The following is a 26,694-nucleotide window of genomic DNA, read 5'->3' on the forward strand; positions in this document are numbered from 1 at the left end:
CATCAAGAGGGGCCAAAGAGCCTGCCACTTCATGATTTCCCCCTTGGGTTTAACTTCAGGGGCATTTCTTTCTACTTGTGAGTTTGCTTTGCTTTTACCTTGTCAGAAAAGGATGTAACCCAAAGTACTCACCGTTGTGCCTCTGCTATTCAGAAACTTTGGCCATGTTTAGAAATTGAGTATATTAATCAGTTCAATTATCTGTTCCCTATGCTTCCTTTCCTCTTTGTTCTTTTCTTAGAATAAGGGCATCACCCTTACAGGAAAAGAGCCCTATCGAGGCCATTAACTAGCTTATGGATAAGAATGGCAAATTTTGGTAGAGAAATTTATGTTCTATCTTAATGTGCCTTTGTTCCATTAATGAGAGAAAAGGAAGTGTTTGAGTGTAATAATTATGACTGATTTATAATATAATGTGTTTTGTTCCTTGTAAACTGTTACTGCCTCAAATAAAATGAAAAGAACAAAGAGCATAAATTAATTCATAAAAGATACCTAAGCTGCTCTCAGGATATGGGAGGATTTAGAGAAGCAGCAGGAAAACAAATTAAACTTGGGATAAATGGAAAATTAGGGGGAAATGGGTAAATATGATATATTAACAGCTGCCTGTTCTCTTCTGTAGTAGACTCGTCAGTATGCGGTGGGCCTCACACCACCCTTCAAGCAAACCCCAATCCTTGCCAACACCTTTCCCCAGTAAGATTAAAGTGACCTTCTATTGAAAAAAAAAAAAACAAAACTTCTTCTATGAATGTTAGGCCCTTAAAATAATTTCTCCTGAACAAAAAAAATGATGTTTTTCTAAAATGTTTTGTGACAAAATGCTATTTTTTTAAAAAAGTAGCATTGCTCTGAATTAGTTCTTTGAAATGTGCACGTACTTAGCATGGAATAATCATTTTTGCCTACATATGTAAATTAAAGGTCATGTACTTAGAACTTTGGAAATAAATAGTATACTCTTTCCTCAGGTAGAAACACACTGCAGAATACCACCTTTGGGCTTTTTCATTCTCCTGGGAGTGTGACAGTAGGTGACAAGTGACAACAATATTTATTGTAAGAATAACCTAGAATTACTGTCGTTTTTCAGAGAGGGAGGCATTAGAAATACAAAGGATATAGTGGGACTGTTATAAAAGTCAACCTCAAAGATAAATTCCTTGAGAACAGGACCTCTTCTTGTTTCTTTGTCCCTTACTTTACAACATACTACATAGAGTAGGCACCAAATGAGTAAAGAATGATTGATTCAGTTAACAAAATCAGGCATTGTTCTATCTACGTAATCATTTTATTTCTGTATGAAAGTTCCTTGTGTTGAGTGGTAGCTGATAGTGTCTAACCAAGGGCTAATTTTAGATAGAAAGCCATGTTTTAGATCTAGTGTTATTTTAGCCAGAAGAAAATACAGAGATTGAGTGGGTGCTGGAACATCTCCATTAATTGCCCCCTGAAGATGTATGGAGTGGTTGAGAATAGTGCAGCAATGGCAGAACATGGTGGGAAAGTTTGCACATTGGCTTCCCACAAGGACCTATTTTGTGCTGTTATTTCATATTTCAGTCTCTAGGATACCAATGTTATAACATCTTAAAGTACTTAAATTTCACCACCAAAATAATTCTGAAAAAAAAAAAAAGAAATGGAAATTAATGAAATTAAACACATTCTCCTGGGAGAACAGAATTTGTTAGCTGGTGCGGCGTCAGCGGTGGTCGGTAAGAGGGGAGGAAGCCAGGAGCAGAAGAGTGCGACCCAGGGAGACCCAGCTGCCTGCAGGGCAGTGGGGACAACGCAGGGTGCCTGGGATCACACTCGGGTTGGTGTAAGTATCCCAGGTGCCGTGTGATGGACAGAGGATGTCAGGTAGTGAATAGAGTCAGGGTTTCATCTGCCAGCTTCGATGCTGCCTTCTAATAGCATTTATTAATATTCAGGAAGGAAGGTCTGGCCATCGGGGGTTGAGGCCTGGCAGAATGCCCAACTAAATGGGCAGGATGCAGGGAACATTACCTGGGTGCCCAGGTGTTCCCCAGTTCCCTGGCCATAAGGCTTAAGAAGCAAAATCTATGTCAGACCTTACCCATTGCTGGAGATCTGATTTTATATACACTGCTAGGTTTGTCCAGGGCTGCTTGGGTACCAGGTGGGCAGAGTCTGCCGAAAGTAAGGCAGATTTTTAAAATATCTATCCATCCCAACTTATACAAAGGTATTTTCTAAAAATCAAAAAGCAGCTGGTAGCTGGAAAGGAGGAGGGACGGGCTAGGGAAGACTTGGCCTAACAGACTTTCCCTAAACCTTTGGTAGTCCTTAGGCATGTGAGTGCAACTTCAGCCGATCCCTCTCCCTTTCAAAATGATATCGCCTTTCTGAAATTTCTTCCATCCAAAGTGAAAACAGTCCTGGGACTTTCCTGGCGGTCCAGTGGTTAAGACTGCAGGGGGCATGGGTTTGATCCCTGGTAGGGGGACTAAGATCCCATATGCCGTGAGGCACGGTGAAAAGGAAAAAAAAAAAGTGAAAACAGTCCCCAAATGCTCTGGAGTCAAAATACCAGCAGTAAAACACTTCCCAGCAAAACCCAACCACTGCCAGGAAGGACGTGACGGAGAAGGGGTGATTTTTCCATAGATGTCCTTGCTAAGCCCCAGGAAGAAAACACAAGAAAATTGCATCCCATTTGTCAGACGGCAATGATGTGATTGGTTTCCTTCGTACTGCAATCTCCTCTGGAATCTTCCTGCAGGATTCAACATCCTCTAGGGGGTTAGAGCCAGAAACTTAACCTGGTGCCCCATTTATTAGAGCCATGTCTTTTTATTACTTAATATCCGGCAAATGGTATAAATCCTGCACATACTGATGTCCTCTAATTAAAGATAGCTAGGATTAATCAAGGGTGTTTTCTTGTTCCCTGAAAGTAAAAATCAGGCTTTAAAACAAAAATAAAAACCATACCATTGAGCTATTTAGACATGTTTATTTCAATCACAAAAGTAAATCTGACTCTTTATTTATTTAGTTATTAACATCTTTATTGGAGTATAATTGCAGATTTTTCAGTTTCACCTGGATGAGATGAGGCTATGGGTTGAATCTAAATTTTTAAAACATCTATCCATCCCAACTTACTGAAAGGTATTTTTTCTTAATTTTTAAAATTTTTTAAATTAATTTTTATTGGAGTATAGTTGTTTTACAATGTTCTGTTAGTTTCTGCTGTATAACAAAGTGAATCAGCTATACATATACATATATCCCTATATCCCCTCCCTCTTCCGTCTCCCCCCCACCCTCCCTATCCCATCCCTCTAGGTGGTCACAAAGCACCCAGCTGATCTCCCTGTGTTATTCAGCTGCTTCCCACTGGCTATTTTACATTTGGTAGTGTATGTATGTCCATGTCACTCTCTCACTTCATCCCAGCTTCCCCTTCCCCCTCCCCGTGTCCTCAAGTCCATTCTCTATGTCTGCGTCTTTATTCCTGTCCTGCCCCTAGGTTCATCAGAATCTGTTTTTTTTTAGATTCCACATATATGTGTTAGCATAAGGTATATCTGTTTTCATCTTTCTGACTTACTTCATTCTATATGACAGACTCTAGGTCCATCCACCTCACTACAAATAACTCAATTTCGTTTCTTTTTATGGCTGAGTAATATTCCATTGTATGCATGTGCCACATCTTCTTTATCCATTCATCTGTCAATGGACACTTAGGTTGCTTCCACGTCCTGGCTATTGTAAATAGTGCTGCAATGAACATTGTGGTACAAATGCTGGAGAGAGAAAAGGGAACCCTCTTTGATCATTTATTAATCATCAGACACGCTATATTATATTAAAAATGAAAAACAAGCCCCACTTTTCTCTCCAGAAAAGGGAAAAAGACTGAAGCTACAGGGTAATGAACCAGAAGTGATGGGGGAAAACAGCGGGAGACAGTGGGATAGGAACGATCCCCAAAGCCTATTTATTTGACAGCGTCAAAGGCAGCTGCCAAGGTTGAGACCTAATAAGATTTAGCCACGTCATGGAGATATAGTCATGCACGTTGATAAAGAGCTGCACTGTCTCTGCACTGCACAGAGCAGTTTTCGGCCATGGTTCCTATGTAGACATTAGTCCCAAGAGAGAGCACTTTTAAAAATACAAAGTTGACTTTTATCTTCATTTTAAAAGGAGAGTGGATTTTTCAGTTTCACCTGGATGAGATAAGGCTAAGGGTTGAATCTAAATTTTTAAAATAACTAATCCCAACTTACGGAAAGGTATATTTTTAAAAAAATTTTTAAATTAATTTTTATTGGAGTATAGTTGCTTTACAATGTTGTGTTAGTTTCTGCTGTACAGCAAATCAGAGGTATTTTCTAAAAAGAGCAACTCTTCATCTTTGACAGGGTCACCATGAGAGAGCACTTCACCTTGTGTTTTGCAGTCTCTCTTGCCAATAATTTATGCTTTTCAAAATAAGTAAGTAAATAAATGCACTAACATATATAGCACAAAAATAAGACAGCTTTTACTTGGATTCAGCTATAGCACAGAAACTAAAGCAGATTAGTTACTTAGGCACAAAATTAATGCTACTGGTTTGAATCTGTTTTCTTCATTTTGAAAGTGTCAAAAGACAAGGTGTTATTTTTTGGAGACATTTTTATATATCATCATTAAGAAAATAGAAGTTAGAAAACTTTTTATAATTCAGCTAGAGTAAAAGCTTTGTTAATTTCAATTCTATTAATTCCCAGTTTGTTTTGTTTCAGGTAGTGACTGGATTGACATTTAATTTTACTTAGCAAACCTCTTCTTTGTGGATAATAATGCAAGTGATTATAATGCAGTAATGTGTAAACAAGCTTGTGAGAGTAATATTTAAAATAGTAAAAGAATAACTTGTTTTTGAAGATCCTTAAGGTCTTTTGAAATAGCCCTTTACATATAAAGAATGAACATACCAAACTCAAATTATTTTATGTGGTCTTTTTTTTTTTTCTTTTAAAGAAGATGTTGTGGGTAGGAGTTTATTAATTAATTAATTAATTTTGCTGTGTTGGGTCTTCGTTTCTGTGCGAGGGCTTTCTCTAGTTGCGGCGAGCGGGGGCCACTCTTCATCGTGGTGCGCGGGCCTTCACTATCGCGGCCTCTCTTGTTGCGGAGCACAGGCTCCAGACGCGCAGGCTCAGTAGTTGTGGCTCACGGGCCCAGCTGCTCCGCGGCACGTGGGATCCTCCCAGACCAGGGCTTGAACCCGTGTCCCCTGCATTAGCAGGCAGATTCTCAACCACTGCGCCACCAGGGAAGCCCGCTTATGTGGTCTTTTAAGCAGGTCTTCAGAGAAGCATCTAGCAGAAAACTCTGCTCACGTACTTTAAGTTACCCTGGCACTTAAAAGTAATACAGTTGACCCTTGAACAATGCGGACTGAAACTGCATGGGTCCACTTATAAACAGATTCTTTTCGATAGTAAATAATACCGTACTACACGATCCGTAGTTGGTTGAATCCTCGGATTCGGAGCAGTGGATACCATGTATATGGAGGGGTGACTATAAGTTATACTTGGATTTTTCAACTGCGAGGAGGGGTGGTGCCCCCACCCCCGAGCTGTTCAAGGGTCAGCTGTACATTTCGTCCCAATATATCCCATAATTTAGATGTTTTAGACTGTTTTTTCCTTCTACTTAGTTTGATAATTGAGGTTTGACAGTATAGCCAGCCCCACTCAGTGGGTTCCTGGACCCTGAATGAAAGGTAGATTTGTAAGCCAACTAGGCTTCTACTGCTTGAGACTTTGGCTGTTAGAACATGTTCTGCCCTGGTAATGGATATGGTCCATTGACTGTGTAAAGGTAATGGGCACTGAAGCATAGATGTTCATTAGGCAAAATATGGAGCAGCCTAAGATTATCTTTTAACACTGTGTTGTTGAATTTTTGATGTGAGTTCATTTAACAAATATTAATTGAACACCTATTATGTACCAGGTTCTAGATATTTATAGGCAAATAAAAAAGATATGGCCCCTGTCCTCATTGAGCTTACAGTCTAGCTGGGGAGACAGGAAGTAAACACACAACTATATATATATATTTACAAATTATTATACAGAAGTATTCGGAAGGATAGGAACAGGCTGCCTTGAGATACAGTAGGAAGACTTACTTTGGATAGAACTTATAAATGGAAGGGTCCAGGTGAACATTAGGGATTTTGAGCTCTTAGAATAGTCTCCATTGAATGGTTCTTAGTCTCTCCTTCCCTTTCATCCTTTTTAGACAATGAACGATAACAAGAATGCCCCAACCATGAATTTTTCCTGTGTTACTGCCAATATTGATCTTTCTTAACCAAAATATAATGAATTTACAGAGGCCTGATAAATTGCAATCATTGGGGTCATGGAAACATGGAAGGCAATGTGGAATCTTGAGAAGAGTACCGATATCCTCAGGAAGACCTGAATTCTTCTAAGGGTCACAGAGGAGGGTGGGGAGAGAAGAGGACAATATTTACATATTTCATTAGGATTAGAGTGATGTTGGTTCTACTCTGGACTTTGCCAAGAACTTGCTGTATGTCCCAAGATGAGTCTTCTAACTTCATTGACTCTCATTCTTTCTTCTATAAAATGAGAGAATTGAAATGAGATGATTTCTGAGGTCCTTTTAGATCCAAAGTCCTGAAGGACTGTATAGTATAGTGATAAAAAGTATAGACTCTGAAACCAGATTGTAAGCTCTGTCACCTACTGGCTGCATGACCTAGAGTAAGCTTCTTAACTTCTCTGCGCATTCATTTCCAAAAATGTAAAATGGAGGATAGTATTAGTACCCACCTCATAGTATTGTGAGAATTCAATGAATTAAAGAACTTAAAACACTGCCTGCCTCATAGTAAGTACTTAAGTGTTACTGTTATTAATATCCTCTGAAAGGAAGTTACCTCCTTAAAGGATGGGACTCCAATAGAGGCAGAATGCTCAAGACACTGGCGCGAACATATAAACAGAACAGTGTGTAGGAACCAAGATTTACATTTCCACAATTCCTATCACACTTCCCTTTGTTTCAGCATGGTTTAAAGGGGCAAATTCTTATTGCTGGAAGAGGAGCTACAACCATAGAATGCTCTATTGGATACCTACAGGGACTCTCCTCTTCCTTAAGACATAGGCAAGTAATTAAGCCTCTGGGTATGAGGTGTGTGTACAGGATATGAAACTAGTGCTTACTTCATAATGCTCTCACACCTGCAGCCAGGACCACAAAGCAGCAGAGATAAATGCCGTGACAAAAGGTGCTGAGATGTGGATTCTCTTAAGGCAATGAGTTTTTGTTCTTTTTAAGCAACATAATGAGACCTCATAAATTAAACTTGGGAAGGAGTTTTGAAATCATGAAAAAATTTATTAAAATATTATAAGCATTAACGTCTGTCTATTGCAGAGACTCTGTTTTTTTTTTTTTTTTCAGAGACTCTGTTTTAATGAAGCTAATGAAGAATTGCAGCTTCATTTTCTCTTCATTCCTTCATGCATCCAAATCTCTAAAACCCTGTCATTTTTTCTTTGTAGTAGTTTCCTTAGCACTTTCTTCATAAATGGTACTCCCTGGATTCAGTTGGTACCTGAATTTTTATTAAATGTTTAATTAGTAAAGAATAAATTGAGACTTTACTTTATATCTTCTTCTTTTTTTTTTTTCCTGTGTGCTGTGTGTATAATCATGTGACAGCCAAATAAGTCAAACTGTACAACTCTAGCCTCTTCCTACATACTCCTTAGATTGTGGGAATATCTCAAATAGTTTAGAAGATTATGCTTCTTTAGTAAAAGAGAGACAAACTAGGATAGTATGATGGGAAGAAAATTGTTTGTGAATCTTGCAAAATATAAAATGTAGCTTTTAAAAGACTTCCGGGGAGGTCCGGTGGTTACGATTGCACGCTTCCACTGTAGGGGGCACAGGTTCCATCCCTGGTTGGGAACTAAGATCGCGCATGCCGCGTGGCGTGGCAAGAAAAAAATATATATAGCTTTTTAGATAAAAAGAAAAGGAGAAAAAAGAGAAAAGAAATTAAGTCTACTTAGAGAAAACATAGTTCCCTGACATTTTTCTGGAGACCAGGGCACTAGAATTCCTTCTAAATGGTCCTTGCGTAGATCGATCCCTTTCTGGGGGAGAAGACCCCAAGTGGTTGTGAGAGCCAACACCTTTTAGCCCTGAGCACACAGCCAGACCTCACTCCCAATCATCCACCAAACCTGGGACCCTTTACTCAGAAAAGTCTCTGCTGCTTCCCACTGCCCCTCTGTCGTCCCCAGTCGTGTAGCATCTCCGTGGAGCCTCTCCCCATCTTTGGTTTCTCCTCCCTCTCCAAAAACTGTTCAGAAGGAGCTCAGTTTTTCCTAAAGAGTAAGAAACAAAAATGTCTTTATGTGGGAGTCTGCTTAAGAAATAACCAGCTCCTGTTTATAAAGGCCCCTTTCATTCTGTTTGCTGGTCTGTGCTTCCTGAGCAGCCGCGGGTGGGACAGCTCAATGGAGCCCAGTCACAGGCTGCAAGTGCTGATTTCCATCCAAGGCTGCGAGGGGGAGGAGAGGGGGAGGGGGAGGAAAGGGTGCTCGTGGCCCTGCAGACGCTCTCCCAGGTCACCCAGAGCCACCAGCTCTGCCTTTAAACAGACCCAAGCACATTTCCTGAGCAGGGCGGTCCTTTCTACCAAATAACTTTCTTTATGGTTTGCCATGTACAGGGTGGTTTTATCTTTCACAAAATGCCCTTACTTAAAAATAACAACTGAGCAGAGAAAATAATAGGCATTAAGTAGAAAATGGTTGGAACCTAAGGTTTCTTTCTGTGACAGGCCTGCAAAGTGGTACCCTGGTAAGCCAGCCTGCGGCGTTTCCTGTTGCAACCATCAGGGTGGTGCCCACGGAGAGGCGGAGCTATTCTGAGAGTTCCCTCTCGGTCTCTGGTCTTAGCTTAGAATTACATAGAAGTCATCACACAGTCCGCACCTTGAATCGGAGCTGTGGAGGTAAAGAGAGGGTCGGTTTAGTGATGCACAACTTTTTTTTGAAGCTGTGAAATCAAATGGTTAGTTTCAGTTTTCCCCATGCATATACAATACATATGTATACACATTTTCATTTTTCCATTCTGAATTGGTAAATATATATATTTTGTATACATATTTAAAATATATAAATATATTTTATATTTTATATAAATTTTATATAAATTTTATAATATAAATATGCAAATATTTAAAATATATTTATATATTATGTATATATGATTTAGATTTAAATGAAAAGAAATTTGTATGTGGGACTCTAAATGAATTTCATAGCATCTTTATAAATGGAGAATGCACCATGTACCAGGATTAATATGGTAAAAGTTTCACTCTTTCTTATTTTGAAAAATTTTACATTAAACATGGAATATAATGCAAAATGGATATGGATTTAAGACAAAAATGGGATGTAACCCTTGCTTGTGGAAGGAAAGGCTCAGATTCCCTAGGGGCACAGATTTCCTCTCCTCTCTCAGCCTCAGCAGATACCCTGAGACACTGGGCAGCAAAAATCAGAAAGATTCTCTGATCAAAGATAGTTAAATCCCCCACCCCTACCTTCATTCTGTAATTGTAAATTCAGTAGCCTTTTCAGGTCTCTCTTTTTAAAAGCATATGTCTCTTGATTTACGCTGTTGGTCCTTCACATCTTAGTTTTGCTAAGTTGAATTACTTTAAACAGCTGGCTTTCTGTTCTGATTAGCTTCACAGACCAAATCAGAAGCCGTGAGTTCCTAATGTACGGTCACTTAATAATTTTGTGGACTAGAGCAAATCAGTTCATTCACTTGTGCCCCAGTTTCCTAAATGAAAATAGGCATGATAGCACCTGCTTTGCCATCAGAGAACAGCTATGGAGTCCAAATGACATAATGTACATGGAAGACCTCTAGTAAATGATAAAGTAAATATGTCATCCCTCCGAATCATTTTAGTTGAGATTAGTGGCACATTATCATGCTTAATAATGCATTTTACTAATGTATCAGTCAGCAGATGAAGAAGAATGGTGTCGGGAGAGGTAATTTTGAAGTATTGCGTTGGCCAAAAAGTTCGTTCGGGGTTTTTCCTCTAACAGGAGAAAGCGGAACTAAGTTTTTGGCCCTCCCAGTAGACATCTAGGAAGATCAGACCGACAGCATTACTTCAGTGAAGGATTTCAGTATTTGAAAGTATCACAGGTCAGGGGAGAGAAGGAAGAAGAAAGAGGTGAGTAAATGTCAGAACAGAGTTCTGCTGTGTGGTTCAGCACAGGGAACTTGAGGTCAAAACAGCCCCTGATGACCCAAGTTGCTCTAAAGGAAAAAGTCCATAGATGACATTTATCTTCAGTTGTTAGGCAGCCCCCAAGACAAAGACTGTGGAGTTCTAAGCATAGTATTTCTCAAAGCGAGGATCTGCCCAAAGTGCCAATAGGTCAACACTGGTCCCACTTAGCTTTCAAAATAAGCAATGCTCTTGTCTGGTGCAGCCTGTGTCTCCTCCCTGGTGGTCATCCTCCTCATCACATACAGCGGTTTCTAAGCATGTACTATGTATGGGGCACTATTCCAGCACGGTGCATGCATGACTCATCTTATTTTAACCTCACAGCAACCCGAAGAACTAGATACTTTAATATTACCATTTTACAGTTGACAAAACTGAGGCCGAGTGTTTAAGAAACTTGACCAGTTCGTATAGGGCAGAAGGTCCCACCGAATGGCGGTAGTGTAACTATAGAACTGGATAGATTCTGTGTCTCCCTGTACTTCCTCCCAACCGATGGCATAGCCATTGCAGACCAAGTGCAGAAGACAGGAAGCTCTCGCAGTCTGCTCCTCTGAAAACCAGAGGACGTGCCCTTCTTGGGGACCTGGTGCTCAAGTTCTCTTCTTCAAGACTTGACATTGAAGCCTTAAATATACTTGGAGAGGTGAGGACAGAGTAGAGCCAGAAAGGGAAAGTCTCCAAGGAAGTGACCAGTTGTGCTTCTGTTTTCAAAGTTGAATAAGGATTTGAGAAGAACAGAGATTTAAGGAATGAAAATGTCCATTTTTTAAAAAGCGATCTGTTAGTATTTAGTGAGCTCTCAAATCTGTTCTTGGCACTGGCTTGTTTTGCTGTCTTCCAAATCTTCTGAAATCACTCGATTTGACATTATGTTTGCTTCTAACTCCCTGCTTCACCGAGACGCACTTAAGTTTATTTAGAGAAAAGTCATGAAGAGCAAAGCAAAATAGTGGATTTTAGATCTTAACTTTTAACAATGTCCCATCTCTTCCCTTCTAAACAAATCATAGAAATTACAGGCAAGAGTAGATCCTTAAGTTAGGAAAACAACAGAGGGTTTATATCTGTCTCTAGAGTGAGCTTTGGACTAATTTGGGGGAGGGGGTGCAGTGGGCAGAAATGTAGGCCAAAGTTTCATGTCCTAGCACATGACCGACCCAAAATGACCATTGACACAGGAGCATGGTGGCGCCAATGCTGCTCCCTGTCAGAGATTTCTAATTTTTTGAAAGATTACTTTTGTTATCCTTCACCAACTATTATTAAGTCAATAAAAAATAGACTAACATTTATAATAGTCTAGGTATTAAAGTCACCAAAAGACAGTAATCAGTTTGAGAAAACACTTGGATATAGGTGCCAGATGTTTCTATTTCTTTATTTGCAGGCTCATTCATTTCACTCATGGCCCAATCAATAACCCAATGTGTGGGCACCTTTCATAAGCTCTTCTCCAGTCAGAAAGAGGCAGCCAGTTGGGGCAGATAATGAGTGTCTGAATTGGGGCAGGCTGCCAAACGTACTTCAATGATTCCTTTTCTTGGGCTTTTAATGAAGAGAAGAGTCTTCCCTCCTGCCTGGGCTGTGCTGGCCTTCTCATTTTTTGTCCCCCCTGACTATTAGCGGTTCCATTTGGTAAGATAACTCTATCTGAGTGAATAGTCAGTCCAGCAACACGGGAAATAATTTTGTCTGGGATCAAATGTCTATTGCTTATCTGGAGCTGAGGTCATGTTGAATTATAATCACCACTCTTCTTTCCTCTGATCCCTTTTCCCAATTTAATAGCATTAAAATTCCTCATATTCAGATTTTCTTTTGTAAGTCAGGGTCTCTAGTTCAATCAAGACCCAGCTGCCGTGGGATGAATAACAGTGAACTGTATCAGGCCTCTGAAGTCAGGAGGGTCGGATTCTTTGTGTCATTGGCTCAAATTGCAATTCCACTGGTTCAGTTTGTCTTGATCATGTATGTGGCCAAGGATCAAATATCAATCCATGTCCAAAGCTGGAGAAGACTGTTGGCATCTTTCTTTTCTGCTTCTGTTGTCAGCTTCTGTCACATACTTAAATTAAGCTCCTTGCCTTTCTCACTGTCACTTGGACCGTTTCGTTCACCTTTAAGTATATGACTTGGACCAATTATATACTTCTGTACTGAGCATGCCCTCAAGTGCTTTGCATTTATTAGCTAGAGAAAGATTATTATTTTTTGGGCTTCAATGTTTCATTATTCAAGATTGAATCATAATGTTCCTTACACAGGTATTACAAAACAAGTTTATGTTAGTACTTATTTTGTTTCCAGGGGGACCCTTTATGTATCAGAGTCTCTTTTTTTGTTTCCAGCTTTATTGAGATACAATTAGCATGTAACACTGTATAAGTTCAAGATGTGTGGTACAATATATTTAGAAGTAATTACCACAATAATGTTAGTTAACATATCCATTGCCTCACATGCTTAGTTTTTTTGTGTGTATGTATGCACTAAGAACATGTAAGTTCTGCTCTCTTAGCAATTTTCAAGTATATAACACGGTACTGTTAACTATAGAACTATATTCACCATGTGTACATTAGATTCCCAGAACTTATTCATCTTGTAGCTGGACGTTTGTACCCTTTGACTGACATCTCCCCATATCCCTCACTCCCAACCCCTGGCAAACACCATCTTACTACTTAGAGAAATTCTTACTTAACACATCACTATATTTCATAGTAGTACTGTAAACTCTAATTTTTTTTCTTTTTCTCTCTGGAAAAGAAATGGGTTAGGTACCCTTCCTAGGTGCTTTCGTTATACCCTGGGCTTCCTCCTAGCTTAGCACACAAGACACCATGTTGAAACTACCTATTTATGGGTCTCTTTTACCTATAGCGTGGACTTCTTGTAAACTGGGGTTGCGTCTGGTTCTCTGTTCTACCCCTGGCTCCCAGTACTGCCTGACACGTTAAGTAGGCAAGCTCGAAATCTCTTGATTATACTGAGATTTGAAAGGAAAGTAGCACCAGAAGGTTGGCAAGATTTCTGTTTAGTTGCCCAGTTACGTTAAAGAAGGCCACCCAGATGTTGAGAAAGAATGATCTGTTACTTAAAGGAAATGTTTTTGAAACTACACCTTCCGGCGTTCTTAGCAAATAATGAACTGATCCCCTCGTGTAACTGGATTCATAAGGTTTTGTCATGACACCAAAACACTTCATGGAAATACCAAGTCTCCTCTGAAGTCCCTGCTGGGTGTTTGGCTTTTGCCAGCCTTTGAACCATCACAGTAAATGGTAGGAACTGAACCACAGTCTCATATAATTTATGTACTCTGTGTTCTTACCAGACCATAACTTTAGTCACTTTTACAGACTTTTATTTACAATAAGAAGCATTTTACAAGCAAGTGGGATTACTGATATTAGGGTTTTGGGGATCAAATCCCAGGGATTTCAAATGAATCTGTAATGCCAGAGTATTAATTAGACCTCTGTAAAATGAATTGGGCTCATTTGCCTAATCAGGGGTCACCTGAATGATGGCCCAGCAAGCAAACTGGCGTAGATACAGGGCTAGTTGTTGTTTCTTTTCCAGCCATTTGAAATAGCTGCTCTAATGGGGCTGTTGACCGCTTCTGTTCATCCCATTCCTGTCTACTCCCCAATGGTGGATGCAGCACACATCCGCAGGACCCATTTAACATTTGCTGAAGACGTGAAAAGGTGTGAGGACGCTGAGTCCAGAGTCACTCACTAAGCAGCCTTTCAGGACACACAGGCTTTCTGAAAATGAGTATCCATAAACCACAGAATTCTCTAGGAGCTCTGGCAGAATTTGTTTCTCCAAGCAAGACAAAAAGTAAAGAAAGAATACACAGGCATTAGTCATAAATATAAGCCTTGTGTGCTACCGCCCAAAGTAATTGAGTGTGGGTGAGGTTAATGAACATCCACATGTTGCAACTAAAAGTACGTCTACCTCTCTTTTCTCTCAGTTTTGGTGTGATTTTCATGGAAATATTCTTTTTTGTTGTTTTTGTATTTTGCGGTACGCGGGCCTCTCATTGTTGTGGCCTCTCCCGTTGTGGAGCACAGGCTCCGGACACACAGGCTCAGCGGCCGTGGCTCACGGGCCCAGCCACTCCGTGGAATGTGGGATCTTCCCAGACCGGGGCACAAACCCATGTCCTCTGCATCGGCAGGCGGACTCTCAACCACTGCGCCACCAGGGAAGCCCCATGGAAATATTCTTTAGGATGAGAGAAGACCAAACCCCTTGATCTTTCTTTGCTTGGTAGGGTGGAAAACACAAGGAGGAGGTGAGGCTTTTTTTTTTTTTTAACATCTTTATTGGAGTATAATTGCTTTACAATGGTGTGTTACTTTCTGCTTTATAACAAAGTGAATCAGTTATACATATACATATCTTCCCATATCTCTTCCCTCTTGCGTCTCCCTCCCTCCCACCCTCCCTATCCCACCCCTCTAGGTGGTCACAAAGCCCCGAGCTGATCTCCCTGTGCTATGCGGCTGCTTCCCACTAGCTATCTATTTTACGTTCGGTAGTGTATATATGTCCATGCCGCTCTCTCACTTTGTCCCAGCTTACCCTTCCCCCTCCCCGTATCCTCAAGTCCATTCGCTAGTAGGTCTGTGTCTTTATTCCCATCTCACCCCTAGGTTCTTCATGACCTTTTTTTTTTTTCTTAGATTCCATATATATGAGGCTGGTTTTGAGAGATGAGGCTGGCAGTAGTAATTGAAGTAGGTTGCTCTGATACCAGTTTGACAGATAAATGGAAGTTTTCATAGCAGATTTTCAGTGCCTCTGGAAAACTATTTGCTAGGATGATATTATCTGTTCTCTCCAGCCAGAAATGAATGTGTCATCCTAGTTTCCAACTCACCAGTAACGAAAGCATTTATCTCTAGAAATTCCAGAATATGTTTCTATACAGATGACTAATCACCACCCCCGTCTGTGAAGTGGCCCATTTATCTTAGCCTCAACCTGCATGACAGTGTAAATAACCCTCAGCCAAGACAATAATGCTCTACTGGGCATGCATTGCTCTTCTGACTCTTCTGTGCATACTTCCTTTGATGTATTTGGTTAGCACACTCTACAAATACGGTCTGAACACTTTCATTCCTCTGTGGCAGAATCAGCTTTCCTTTATTTCTGGACCACAAACGGCTTGATCAGCCCTGCTCTGTCTGTACCTTGGTGATAGGGGACACAGTAGCCATGAGCCTGACCCATCCATCACCACCATAAGCAAAATGTTCTGGACGTGAGCTCCATCCTTGGCCCTGCTTCATGGAAGAAACTAGTCATTTTCATAGGAAAGACCTAGTAAGAAAAAGGATTCTATTTTCTGAGGTTTTCTAGTGAAAGTACTAGTTCTCAGAGACGTAAGAATTGGCTTGTAGTCACCATCTGTGACCTTCGTCAGGTCACCTGATCTCTTTGTTTCTTCATCTGCAAATCTGGTTCTGGTTTGCCTCAGAGGTGTTTCCCCCAAACAGTGGAAAATACAGTATGAGTTCTTGAAGGTAAGCTTCCACTATTGTACTTATCATTCTATATTGATGTCCTAAAATTAAATGGAACAAATAAGCCTCAGGAATATCACCTAGAAGTTAGTATCAAATCCCCTAACCTTCAGGTAAGGGCAACATTTAGAGTGTCCATCAGGAAACGTGCTTTAAAGCTAACTTCCTGTAATTTTTTTTTTAAGTTCCAAAATACCAGAGCTCTCAAAGCCCATCTATAAATGATCAGTAAAAGCAAACCCCCTTCTGAGAAATGACTTTTTTGGACAAAGGTATTATAGGTGCCTCATTTATTCATTCATTCTACAAATAGTTATTTAAAGCCTGCTGTGAGCCAGGCACTGTTCTAGGCACCAGTGATTCAGCAGTGATCAAAACAGATGAATTCCCTATGCTCAAGGAGCTTATATTTTAGTAAGCAATACAAGCCATAGAAATAAATAAAGATAAAATATGTCAGATGGTGATAAGTGCTAAGAAAGAACGTAAAACTGGGTAAGGGGGATGAGAGGTATAAGAAGGAGGGGTGATTTTTCAGACAGGAAGGCCAGGGAAGGCCTCTGATAAGTTGGTATTTGAGCAGACACCTGAATAAAGTGAGGAAGTGAACTATAAGAAGAGCATTCCAGAGGGGTCAGGAGGTGCAAAGGCCCTGGGACAGGAGTAGGCTCGCCATGTTCAAGAAACAGCAAGGAGACACTGTAGCTGTATTAGAGTGAAAAGATGAAATCAGAGACATGCCCATGGAGCTTATTATTCAGCTCTTGTAGACCATGTAAAGGACTGAGCTTCTTTACTCTGAATGAGGTGGGAAGCCATTGGAGAGTTACAGGCAGAGGACTGACATCATTCTGACATACCTTTTATTAACAAACACTCTGGTCGCTACATGAAGAGAAGACTGAAAGGAGTAAGGGCAAAATCAGGGAAGACAGGATGATATTGAAATGTCCAAGCAGCAAATAAAGGTGGCTAAGCCAGTATGGCAGAAGTGGAAGGGAGGAGAGAGGGGTGATTCTGGATATATTTTGAAGGAACAGTTCAGGGATTTGCTGGTAGATTGGAGGTCAGATGTGAAACAAAGAAGCAACAAGAATGTCCTCGAAGATTTTAATCTGAGCAACCAGAAGAATGGAACTGCCATTGACTGCGTGAGGAACACTGTGGGAGGAGCAGGTCTCGGGGGAGAAAAATTAAGAATTTGGTTTGGGGGGCTTCCCTCATGGCGCAGTGGTTGAGAGTCCGGCTGCCGATGCAGGGGACACGGGTTCGTGCCCCGGTCCGGGAAGATCCCACATGCCGCGGAGCGGCTGGGCCCGTGAGCCATGGCCGCTGAGCCTGTGCGTCCGGAGCCTGTGCTCCGCAACGGGAGAGGCCACAACAGTGAGAGGCCCGCATACCGCAAAAAAACAAAACAAAACAAAACAAAAAAAGAATTTGGTTTGGGACATATCAAGTCTGAGATGCCCATTCAAGTAGAGAGATTGAGTAGGTAGTTGGATATATGAGTCTGTAGTTCAGGAGCAAAACTAGTAATTGAGATACAGATTTGAGAGGTGTCAGAAAAACAGTGATACTTACAGCCATGGGTCTGAATGAGATTAGTAGGGCAGGGTGGCGATGGCTATTGAATGTAAACATAGAAAGTGCAAACATACTGAGACCTGGGGATCGAGGAGATGAATAAAACCAAGAAGGGAGACTGAGATGGAACTGACAGTAAAGTAAAATAAGAATCAAGAAAGACAGAAAATGGGACTTGCCTGGCGGTCCAGTGGTTAAGACTTCGCCTTCCAATGCAGGGGATGCGGGTTCAATCTCTGATCTGGGAGCTAAGATCCCACATGCCTCGCAGCCAAGAAACCAAAAAGAAACATAAAACAGAAGCAATATGGTAATAAATTCCGAAAAGACTTTAAAATTTTTTAAAAAAGAAAGAAAATAACAAGTGTTGGCAAGGAGGTGGAGAAATTGAAACCCTTGTGCACTGCACTGGTGGTGGGAATGTAAAATAGTACATCTGCTATAGAAAACAGTATGGAGAAGCAGCCGCATAGCACAGGGAGATCATCTCGGGGCTTTGTGACCACCTAGAGGGGTGGGATAGGGAGTGTGGGAGGGAGGGAGATGCAAGAGGGAAGAGATATGGGGACATATGTATATGTATAACTGATTCACTTTGTTATAAAGCAGAAACTAACACACCATTGTAAAGCAATTCTACTCCAATAAAGATGTTTAAAACTAACTAAATAAATAAAAATTTAAAAATAAAGTATTGTCCCTTAAAAATTTTTTTAAAAAATAGGATTAACATATGATCGAGCAGTTCCACTTCTGGGCATATTGAAAGCAGGATCTTGAAGAGGTATTTGTACTTCCATGTTCGTAACGGCATTATTCACAATAGCCAAGAGGTGGAAGCAACCCCAGTGTTCATCAATGGATGAATGGATAAACAAAATGTGATATAAACATACAATGATATATTACTTAGCCTTAAAACAGGTAGAAATTCCACCACACGCTGCAATATAGATGAACCTTGAGGACATTATGCTAAATGAGATAAGCTGGTCACAAAAAGAAAAATACTGTATGATTTCACTTACATCGGGTGTCTAAAGTAGTCAAACTCATAGAAACAGAAAGTAAAATTGTGGTTGCCAGGGGGTAGTGGGCGGGGGAAATGCGTTGTTCAGTGGGCATAGAGTTGCAGTTTTGCAAGATGAAAAAGTTCTAGGGATCTGTTGTACAACAATGTGAATATAGTTAACACTGCTAAACTGTACACTTAAAGATGGTTACAATGGTAGATTTGTTATGTGCCCTTTACCACCATGCTGAATGAATCAATCAGGAAAGAAAGGGCAGCATCCCTGAAGTCAAATGAAGGTGTTTAGGAAAAGGAAGCAAAGCACTGCGTTAAACGCTGCTAGAAGGTTATAGTTGCTGAATAATGGCCCCCAAAGATATCAAGTCCTAATCCCTGGAATCTGCAAATATTACCTTATAAGGGTAAAGAGTCTTTGCAGATGTGATTAAGTTAAGGTTCTTGACATGAAGTCATCATCCTAGATTGTCCTGGTGGGTCCTAAATTCAATGATAAGTATCTTTACAAGACAGAGGCAGAGGGAGGTGACTCACAGAAGAGGAGGAGGAATTGCGACCACAGAGGCAGACATTGGGGTGATTTGGCCACAAGTCAAGGAATGCCAGCAGCCACCAGAAGCTGAAAGAGGCAAGAAATGGATTCTTTCCTGGAAAGTCCAGGGTAAATCATGGCCCCGATTTCCACTTAGTGGCACTGATTTTGAACTTCTAGCTTCCAGAACTGGGAGAGAGTAAATTTCTGCTGTTTTAAGCCATGAAGTTGGTAGTAATTTGTTACAGCAACCATAGCAAACTAATTTGTTACAGCAACCATAGCAAACTAAGACCAAGGTCAAGTAAGATGAGGACCGAGAAATGCCCATTGGACTCGGCAAGCTGGGAGCTGGACCTGCTGGTGACCAAGACAAATGTAGTTTCTATAGAGTGGTGGGGGAAAGGCTATTTGGAGTGAGCACAGGAAGGAACTGCAGGAAGAGAAATGGATGCAGCGAGGCCAGACAAGCTCTCCAGGCCATCTGTAAGGGAAAGCCGAGAAATGGGTTTCTTGCTGGGGAGGGCGTGCAGAGTCAAGGGACAGGTTTTGTTGTTGTTGTTTTTCTTAAGATGGGAGATATTTTAGCATGTTTGTATGCTGATGGGATTGTTCCAATAAAGAGGAGAGGAAAATTGGTGATGCAGGAGAAAATGAGAAAAAAAGGGCAAGGATCAAGTCCTTTAATAGATAAGAAAATATGGGATCCCAGGCTGAAGTGAAGGGACTCCTCACCAAGACAGAGGGAACAACAGGGCACAAGCAGTTCATCATCACAAGAGAAGAGAAGGCGGAGTTTATGAGCATAGAAGTGCACATGCACGTAGGTTGGTGGGATTGGTCATGGTAGAATATGGGCGTTCTCTTCTAGGGGCTGCTCACTTTTCAGTGATATAAGAAGTAAGGCCACCAGCTAAGAATGACGATGGAGAGAGAGAAGAGGTATTAGAGGCTCAAGGAGAAAGGAGAAGATGTGAGAAGAGTCAGTGGAAGTTGACTAAGGAAATGTGGAAGAAAAGCTGGACAGCACTAAGGACCCACTTGAAGTTAACATCTGTGAATTTGTGCTTATATGTTTACTCAACACTCTTAGCTGCTCAAGGGTAGATTGCGAGTTGGATTCAACCAGGGTTGGGGATTTTAGCAGCCGGTGTGATCGAGGGAGAAAGAGGCAGAGTTGCTGTTTGTTTAAAGAGAGTGGCCACATGATGGACTGTGGGAGACAAGCCAGGTGAGGTGGCACATGAGGACGTAAGGGTCTTGAGAGACAGTGAAAAGGCAGCAGACTCAATGGATTGGTGTCCTGAATTCTTAGAATCAGGGTGCAGTGGGAGTAATCTGGAAAGACAGGAAATGAACATGAGAGAATGGGAAGCTTGAAACCCTTCTCTCAACCAGCCGGTGTCCACTTGGTCACAGGGCTTTTCTTTATATTTATCTGCTTCCCTTGGACATTTAATTTTGGAATTTGGGCTGAAACTTAACTACATTGAGAGAGTCCCAGAGCTGTGGGATTTAATGATAGAGTGACAAGAGTGAAACTACATTATTATCTCTAGAGCAACAAGCAAAAAAACTAGAAAGGAATCAAGCATCCTCCACCCCAATCCTCTCATTTTACAGAAAAGGAAACTGAGGCCCAGAGGGGTGAAAGGACTTGTTTATGATTACTCAGCCAAGTTGAAACTCGAATCCAGACCTCCAGCCTCAGAACTGACAGCTCTCTTTAATAGCCTCCACTGATCCTCACATTTTCTTCATGAACGTCAGTTCAGTACCTTGGAGAGCTATGACTGACAGCTCATTAAGCATCCTGTGGCTCTGCTACCTCCATGCCCTTTTGTCTTTCCCTTCAGATTTTCATCAAAAGACACCACACATTTACTAAAACAAGATAGCTTCTAAAAAATTCCTTGGAAATCTACACAATTATCTCTTTCTCCTTCCACATAACATTAAACCTATTCTATTAAAATGTAGAGATATGCTTAGCAAATACTATTCACTCACTAATCAACGAACCCTTGTATCGCATTTGCTGGCTATTTACGTTCTTTGCAAAAATAGTACAAAAAATAACTAAGGTGGAAAAATCAAGCCCAGTTCCTGTAGTCTAAATAAATTAAAATGTCTCACTGCTGGGTAGTGATCACCATAGGGTATTGAAGGGTCAGGAGAGAGAGTAGGATATTATTTTTCTTTCATTGACCCCTCTCACATTCTCCTAATAGGGTTTCTCTAATGGTGACCACACATGGGAGGGTATGTGGGGTAGGTGGGGAATTTAGTAAGAAATCTGAACCTTAATAATGCTTCCAATTTAGGGGGTAACAAAACGTTAGAAATACTCAAGAAACAGTGAAAAGTGCATCTAACCAGGTATCTTAAACCCAGATTTAAGTCCTTGATTCTGACACTGGGTTATAGCTACCTTTTCTAAGGCAATTCATTTAATCACTCTAGCCCTTAAGTTTTGTTTTGTTTTTAACTGTGAAGTTAGGGTCTTGGTTTAGAGGGTTTCAAATGTCTCATATTTAGCTTGTCTTTAAGGGTTAGTGGCACAAATTTGCAGAGGAGCCATTTTCTAACTTGCTCATTCCTAGAAAAATCCTCAACCCTAATTCTGAAGAGGCCTTCCTTTTTATGAGCCCCCAGCACCTGCCAAAGCTGGACCAAACTTGTTAAATAAAACATAGGGCCGCTCGAGTTCCACATGTTTATAGATATTTTCTTAACATGTGTCACCAGTGATTAAAGTGTATTAATTCAGTGGTTATAAAACAGATTTCTGTTTTGGGTAGAGGGTTCTGCAAGGTAGCTTCTGGGTCCTGCTAAACTCTAAGATTTAATAGCGCCATGAACTCCACGGTATATTAAGTAAGGCCAGTTAAGTTCACAGCCTTTCCTTTCGCAGAACTGCTCTTAGTACCTGGGGACTGGTCTCACAAGTGTTCATTCTGAGGGCAGGCTAGAAAAGGAATAAAGTGAGTGGTCAAGGTAGTTAAATAGCTCCTAAAGATAGTATCTACCGTTGAAGTGGTTTCAGGACTATATATACACAATTGTCAAACCCTTTTATCAGCACATGAGAGAAGGGTGAATTTTAATGTGTATAAATTATACCTTGATAAATCTGACTTTAAAAAAAATAGTATCTATAAGATGACTGGTTCCCAAGTCAACATTTCAGACAGTTCCTTTCACCCTTTGGAGATGGCAAATAAATAGCTGTCCTGGGGAGAAGAGTCCCTTTCTTGATTCTACTCCCCACCAGCCCAGGGTATTTCTGAACCAGTGTGGGCAATAGCTGTCCTTACTTCACGACAAAGTAAAAGAAAACTTCTCCCTTTCTCTAATTTCTTACATTTTTCTTCTATTCACTCCATATAATCAAAGGGATATTGGTATGGAAATTTATTTTATGCACCTAGGGCAGTAGTTCTAAGAACAATATTGATTAAAAGAAGAAAAAGTGACTCTGTACTATGTATCAGAGCTGTGTGATATAAAATTTGACACTTGAGTAATGGGGAAACATTAAAATAACTTTATTTTCTTAAGAATGTGGGGGGCAGAGGGAAAGGATAAATCTTGCAGAATGGATAATGAGAAAACATCTCAGAAGGTCAGCATTTACGCAGGACCCAGCAAATGATTATGTATATTAGTTAATATTATCTTCCCAGCATGATATTACCCACCAAAAATAAACACTTCAAGTGGGAGAAAGGCACTTGAAAATTACTGTGAAGGTGAACTTGGTTGTCTTTCGGTGGTAGGATTATAGGAAATTTTTGTTTTCTGAATCTCTGTTTTTTTCAGCTTTCCAATAATGGCTATGTATTTCTTTTATAAGAAAAAAATACATTTAAAAAAGTGAATTGCTCCCTGCCGTCCCTGAAACTCAACCAATAAAAAGGAGATGAGTCCTCCTGGTTTATGTTCTCGGGACTGTGGGATTCTGTCTGAGATGAGTGGTCACAGATTGGTCAAGGGGCCAGTGCTACAAAGGAGTGCTCCGTATCAGACTGATGTTTACGCTTCCAAACTGCGTTTGTGTGTAACTTCGCACCGGGCAAAAGTTATTGATGATGTAGATGTTGCCCAAAACAACCAAAAAATGGTGAGAGGGAAGGATGCACACCGGTCTCAAGCTTCTATTTTGGCCCAAGAATGTGGGAATACTTGAAGATCAGATGAGATATAGCTAAGAGTCTGGGAAGCGCCCTTTCAGGGAACATGCTTTGTAAGCCCATTCGCTACCAAACGAAAGCCAGTGTAAGCAGTCTGTATCCAGGAGCATCTGTTTGGTGGGGCTGTGGTGAGGGGCATGGCTGATGCTGCGTGCCAGGTACTCATCCTCAGAAGCAGCAAACGTTTACTGAGGATCTAGGGGGTGCTGGGGGTGCTATGGAGGACTTTCATTCTTTTAACAGTTATTTCTTGAGCACCTACTATGAACACGACAGACGAGGTCTATGCTCTGAGCTTACATGTAGAGGAGGAGAGAGGCTGATCATCAATAAATTAATTCGATAATTCCAGATTATTTTAATACATTGAAGAAAATAAACAGGCTGATGTGCAGGAGAATGACAGGGGTTGGACAGGGGTCCTTTAGATAGTGTGATCAAGAGGAGACTTGGTGTTTGAATATAGGCCAGAAGGAGAAAGTAATAGCTATGGGTCGCACCACCCAGGGGCCTTGCAGCATTGCAAACAGGGGAGACAGCAAGTACAAGGGCCCCTTGATGAAACCTAGCTGAGTCTGTTTAACCAGTAAAGACAGACAGATTTAGAGCAATTTTGGAGCTAGAATAGCAGGTTTAATAAATATTTATGAGAACAATGGCTGGATAAAATAAAGATAATTAATAACACCAGTCAGCATGCTGTACTTTCTAAAGCCAGAGAAATGGCTTGCATTATTATTATTATTATTATTTATGGTACGCGGGCCTCTCACTGTTGTGGCCTCTCCCATTGTGGAGCACAGGCTCCGGACGCGCAAGCTCAGCGGCCATGGCTCACAGGCCCAGCCTCTCCGCGGCATGTGGGATCTTCCCGGACCGGGGCACGAACCCGTGTCCCCTGCATCGGCAGCCGGACTCTCAACCACTGCGTCACCAGGGAAGCCCTGGCTTGCATTATTATAGCACAGGCTAATTTATGGTACGCGGGCCTCTCACTGTTGTGGCCTCTCCCATTGTGGAGCACAGGCTCCGGACGCGCAAGCTCAGCGGCCATGGCTCACAGGCCCAGCCTCTCCGCGGCATGTGGGATCTTCCCGGACCGGGGCACGAACCCGTGTCCCCTGCATCGGCAGCCGGACTCTCAACCACTGCGTCACCAGGGAAGCCCTGGCTTGCATTATTATAGCACAGGCTCGTAGGCTGGTGTGGCCTTGAGGGGCTGAGGAGGGTGCTGTAGTCGCCGAGGAACATTCCTTGGCAGAAAAGAGGCTTGAGCTGGGCTATACAATATAGATGTGTGTGAGGGACGAGAGAGATGGCAAAACCATGGCTGCTGAGGGATGAGCTGTGTTTGGAGAACAGAGAACAGGCTGATTTGGCTGAAGATTAGGGCTGGTGATGTGGAGGAGCAGCAGGCAGGGGAGATTTTGATGGAAATTGTTGCTGTGTGTGCACAGACACCTGCTGGCTTTGCATACAGGAAATTAAATCATCCTGAGGCAGAGGCAGAAGCCTGTCGGCCTCAGATACTAGGCTTGCAAGTTTAATCCTGTGACCACAGAGAACCTTTCAAACACTGTATGTGGATGTGAGCCTTTCCTTCCAGAAGATCCCAATGAAACAAAGTGCCGTCCTAGAATTATTGATGTGGCCCACAGCGTGCTCACATCCGCCCAGTGGCCGGTTTCCTTAGAAACTTACTATGTGTAACAAGTGCACATGCTTCCGGGCCACACACACTAAACGTTCAATAAATCCTTGTTAACTAATTTTGTATCACAGTTGATTTTCAAAAAAATCAAATCTCTTTAAGGTTGTCAACACAAATTGGAAATTTCAAAATTGGAGGTAAAGATGGGTAAAGATTACCCATCCTCCCTCCTCCCCCAAAAAAGTTTCCCCCACTCTTTGGGTTGTTTATTGAGTTCTTGCTTATTATTAAGGTCTTGATTAATAGTCACAGTTAGTCATGATCATAGATTTTCCTCTTTGCCTTTCTTAGTCCCTGATTCCCTTTCCATGTTCCTTCCAGGTCGCAGTGCTTAGTAGTTGCTCAATAAATGGTGGTGGTCATTCTCTCTATTCATGCCTGCTCCTTGTATAGCACTCCAGAATTTACAAAACACTGTCACAAATGTTAGACACACATGTGCAGTCTGGGAGTTGTCATTCCCACTCGACAACTGAGCCACTGAGTCCCAGAACGATTAAATGATTTCCCCACTGTAAACAGCTGGGAGTATCAGTCCGGGCTAGAATCCAGGTCTTCTCCTAGTACCTGTTTTTCCACTTTTGTACTATCTCTCAGTTGCATCACTGGGAATATCCCCAGACAACACAGTGATTAAAAACTAACCTGAATGGAGGACGTCCGATTCTTACTGGGGGGACTGTATTGGGGAGCTCAGCCAAGGGACTTCTGGTGTTACCATTTTGTAAACCTAAGGAGCCATCTGAGCAGTGGCGAGCCAGCTTGGGCAGGTGAGTCTTCCTGGACTCCAGGGGCTGCCTAAGGCTTGAGATCCACCAAGGATTTAGGATTAAAGCTGTGGGGTTTTTTTAAAGAAATTAATGAACCGATAGGTAATTTCCTACAGAGAGGCAGAGGGCTGCTGCCTGTTAGATCTGCCTTGCCTCTTGTTGTGGAGTATTAGACATCAGTAGGTTCACAGAACCATTTCTGTGGAAACAGGCTCATTATTTTTCTTTTGTTGGAACCCTATTGATTCGTGGTCTGGGCTTCCATATTAAAAAAAAGAAAACCCAACATATGCCATATAAAATAATCATCTTGTTTCCTTGGAGTGAACAAAGCCCATCTAACATCTAAAAATGCCAGCTCCCATTTGTGGACACAAGCCATTTCCTTGTCCAAGGCTCAGATAAGAAGTAAAAGCTTACATGTCATTTCTTAAGCTGCAACATGGCCTATTCACTCCTGTGGCATTTTACAAAATCCGTGAAATCCATGACTTGGAGTCAACATTTTTCCAGGGTTATGTGTTTGTCAAGGTCTTTAAAAGTGGCTAACTGATGATCCTTCTTCCAAGAGGAAGCTGTATCTGTGGAGATGTGTTGTTTTGAAAACAACGGTTTGCTGGAAAGCGGAGAGCTGTCATTTCAATGAATGGTTTCTGGCAGCAAGTGAGACAGGGAGGCTTGTTGTGTCTTACTCTCCACCTACACAGCCTAGACGGCTCCCATGCTGATTTGAGGAAGTCAGACATCATCTTGTCTTTCTCCCATTTGGTAAGTGGCACCATCCCAGCAAACCACATGGAAATAGTACAGAATGGATTGATTGCTCCCTCGGTTCATTCTGTTCCCTCTTGGCCCCAGAGCACTTTTGGTTGGTACAGCTTCCACGTCAGCCCTCGTTCGCCTTAGCTCTCCCTGTAGCTACACAGACAGTGAAAATTGCTATTATGTTTGTGAAAATG

The 26,694-nt window shown here is 41.5% G+C and overlaps 1 protein-coding gene across 3 annotated transcripts in view; it reads left to right on the forward strand.

Annotated features, from left to right (window-relative positions):
• The window catches only part of GNG2 (G protein subunit gamma 2), a 131,389-nt gene that overhangs the window by 59,505 nt on the left and 45,190 nt on the right, over positions 1–26,694 (forward strand). Inside the window, exon 3 of one of the 3 annotated variants that reach the window (XM_024734728.1) lies at positions 4,413–4,485. The exons of the other annotated variants lie outside the window; for them this stretch is intronic. Coding sequence (XP_024590496.1) covers positions 4,470–4,485 — 16 coding nt within the window. The 5' untranslated portion in view covers positions 4,413–4,469. The remainder of the gene's footprint in view (positions 1–4,412; positions 4,486–26,694) is intronic. 3 annotated transcript variants of the gene reach the window in all.

The sequence above is a fragment of the Neophocaena asiaeorientalis genome, unplaced genomic scaffold (assembly GCF_003031525.2).
Source record: "Neophocaena asiaeorientalis asiaeorientalis breed wild unplaced genomic scaffold, Neophocaena_asiaeorientalis_V1.1 scaffold547, whole genome shotgun sequence".
Taxonomy (NCBI): Eukaryota; Metazoa; Chordata; class Mammalia; order Artiodactyla; family Phocoenidae; genus Neophocaena; species Neophocaena asiaeorientalis.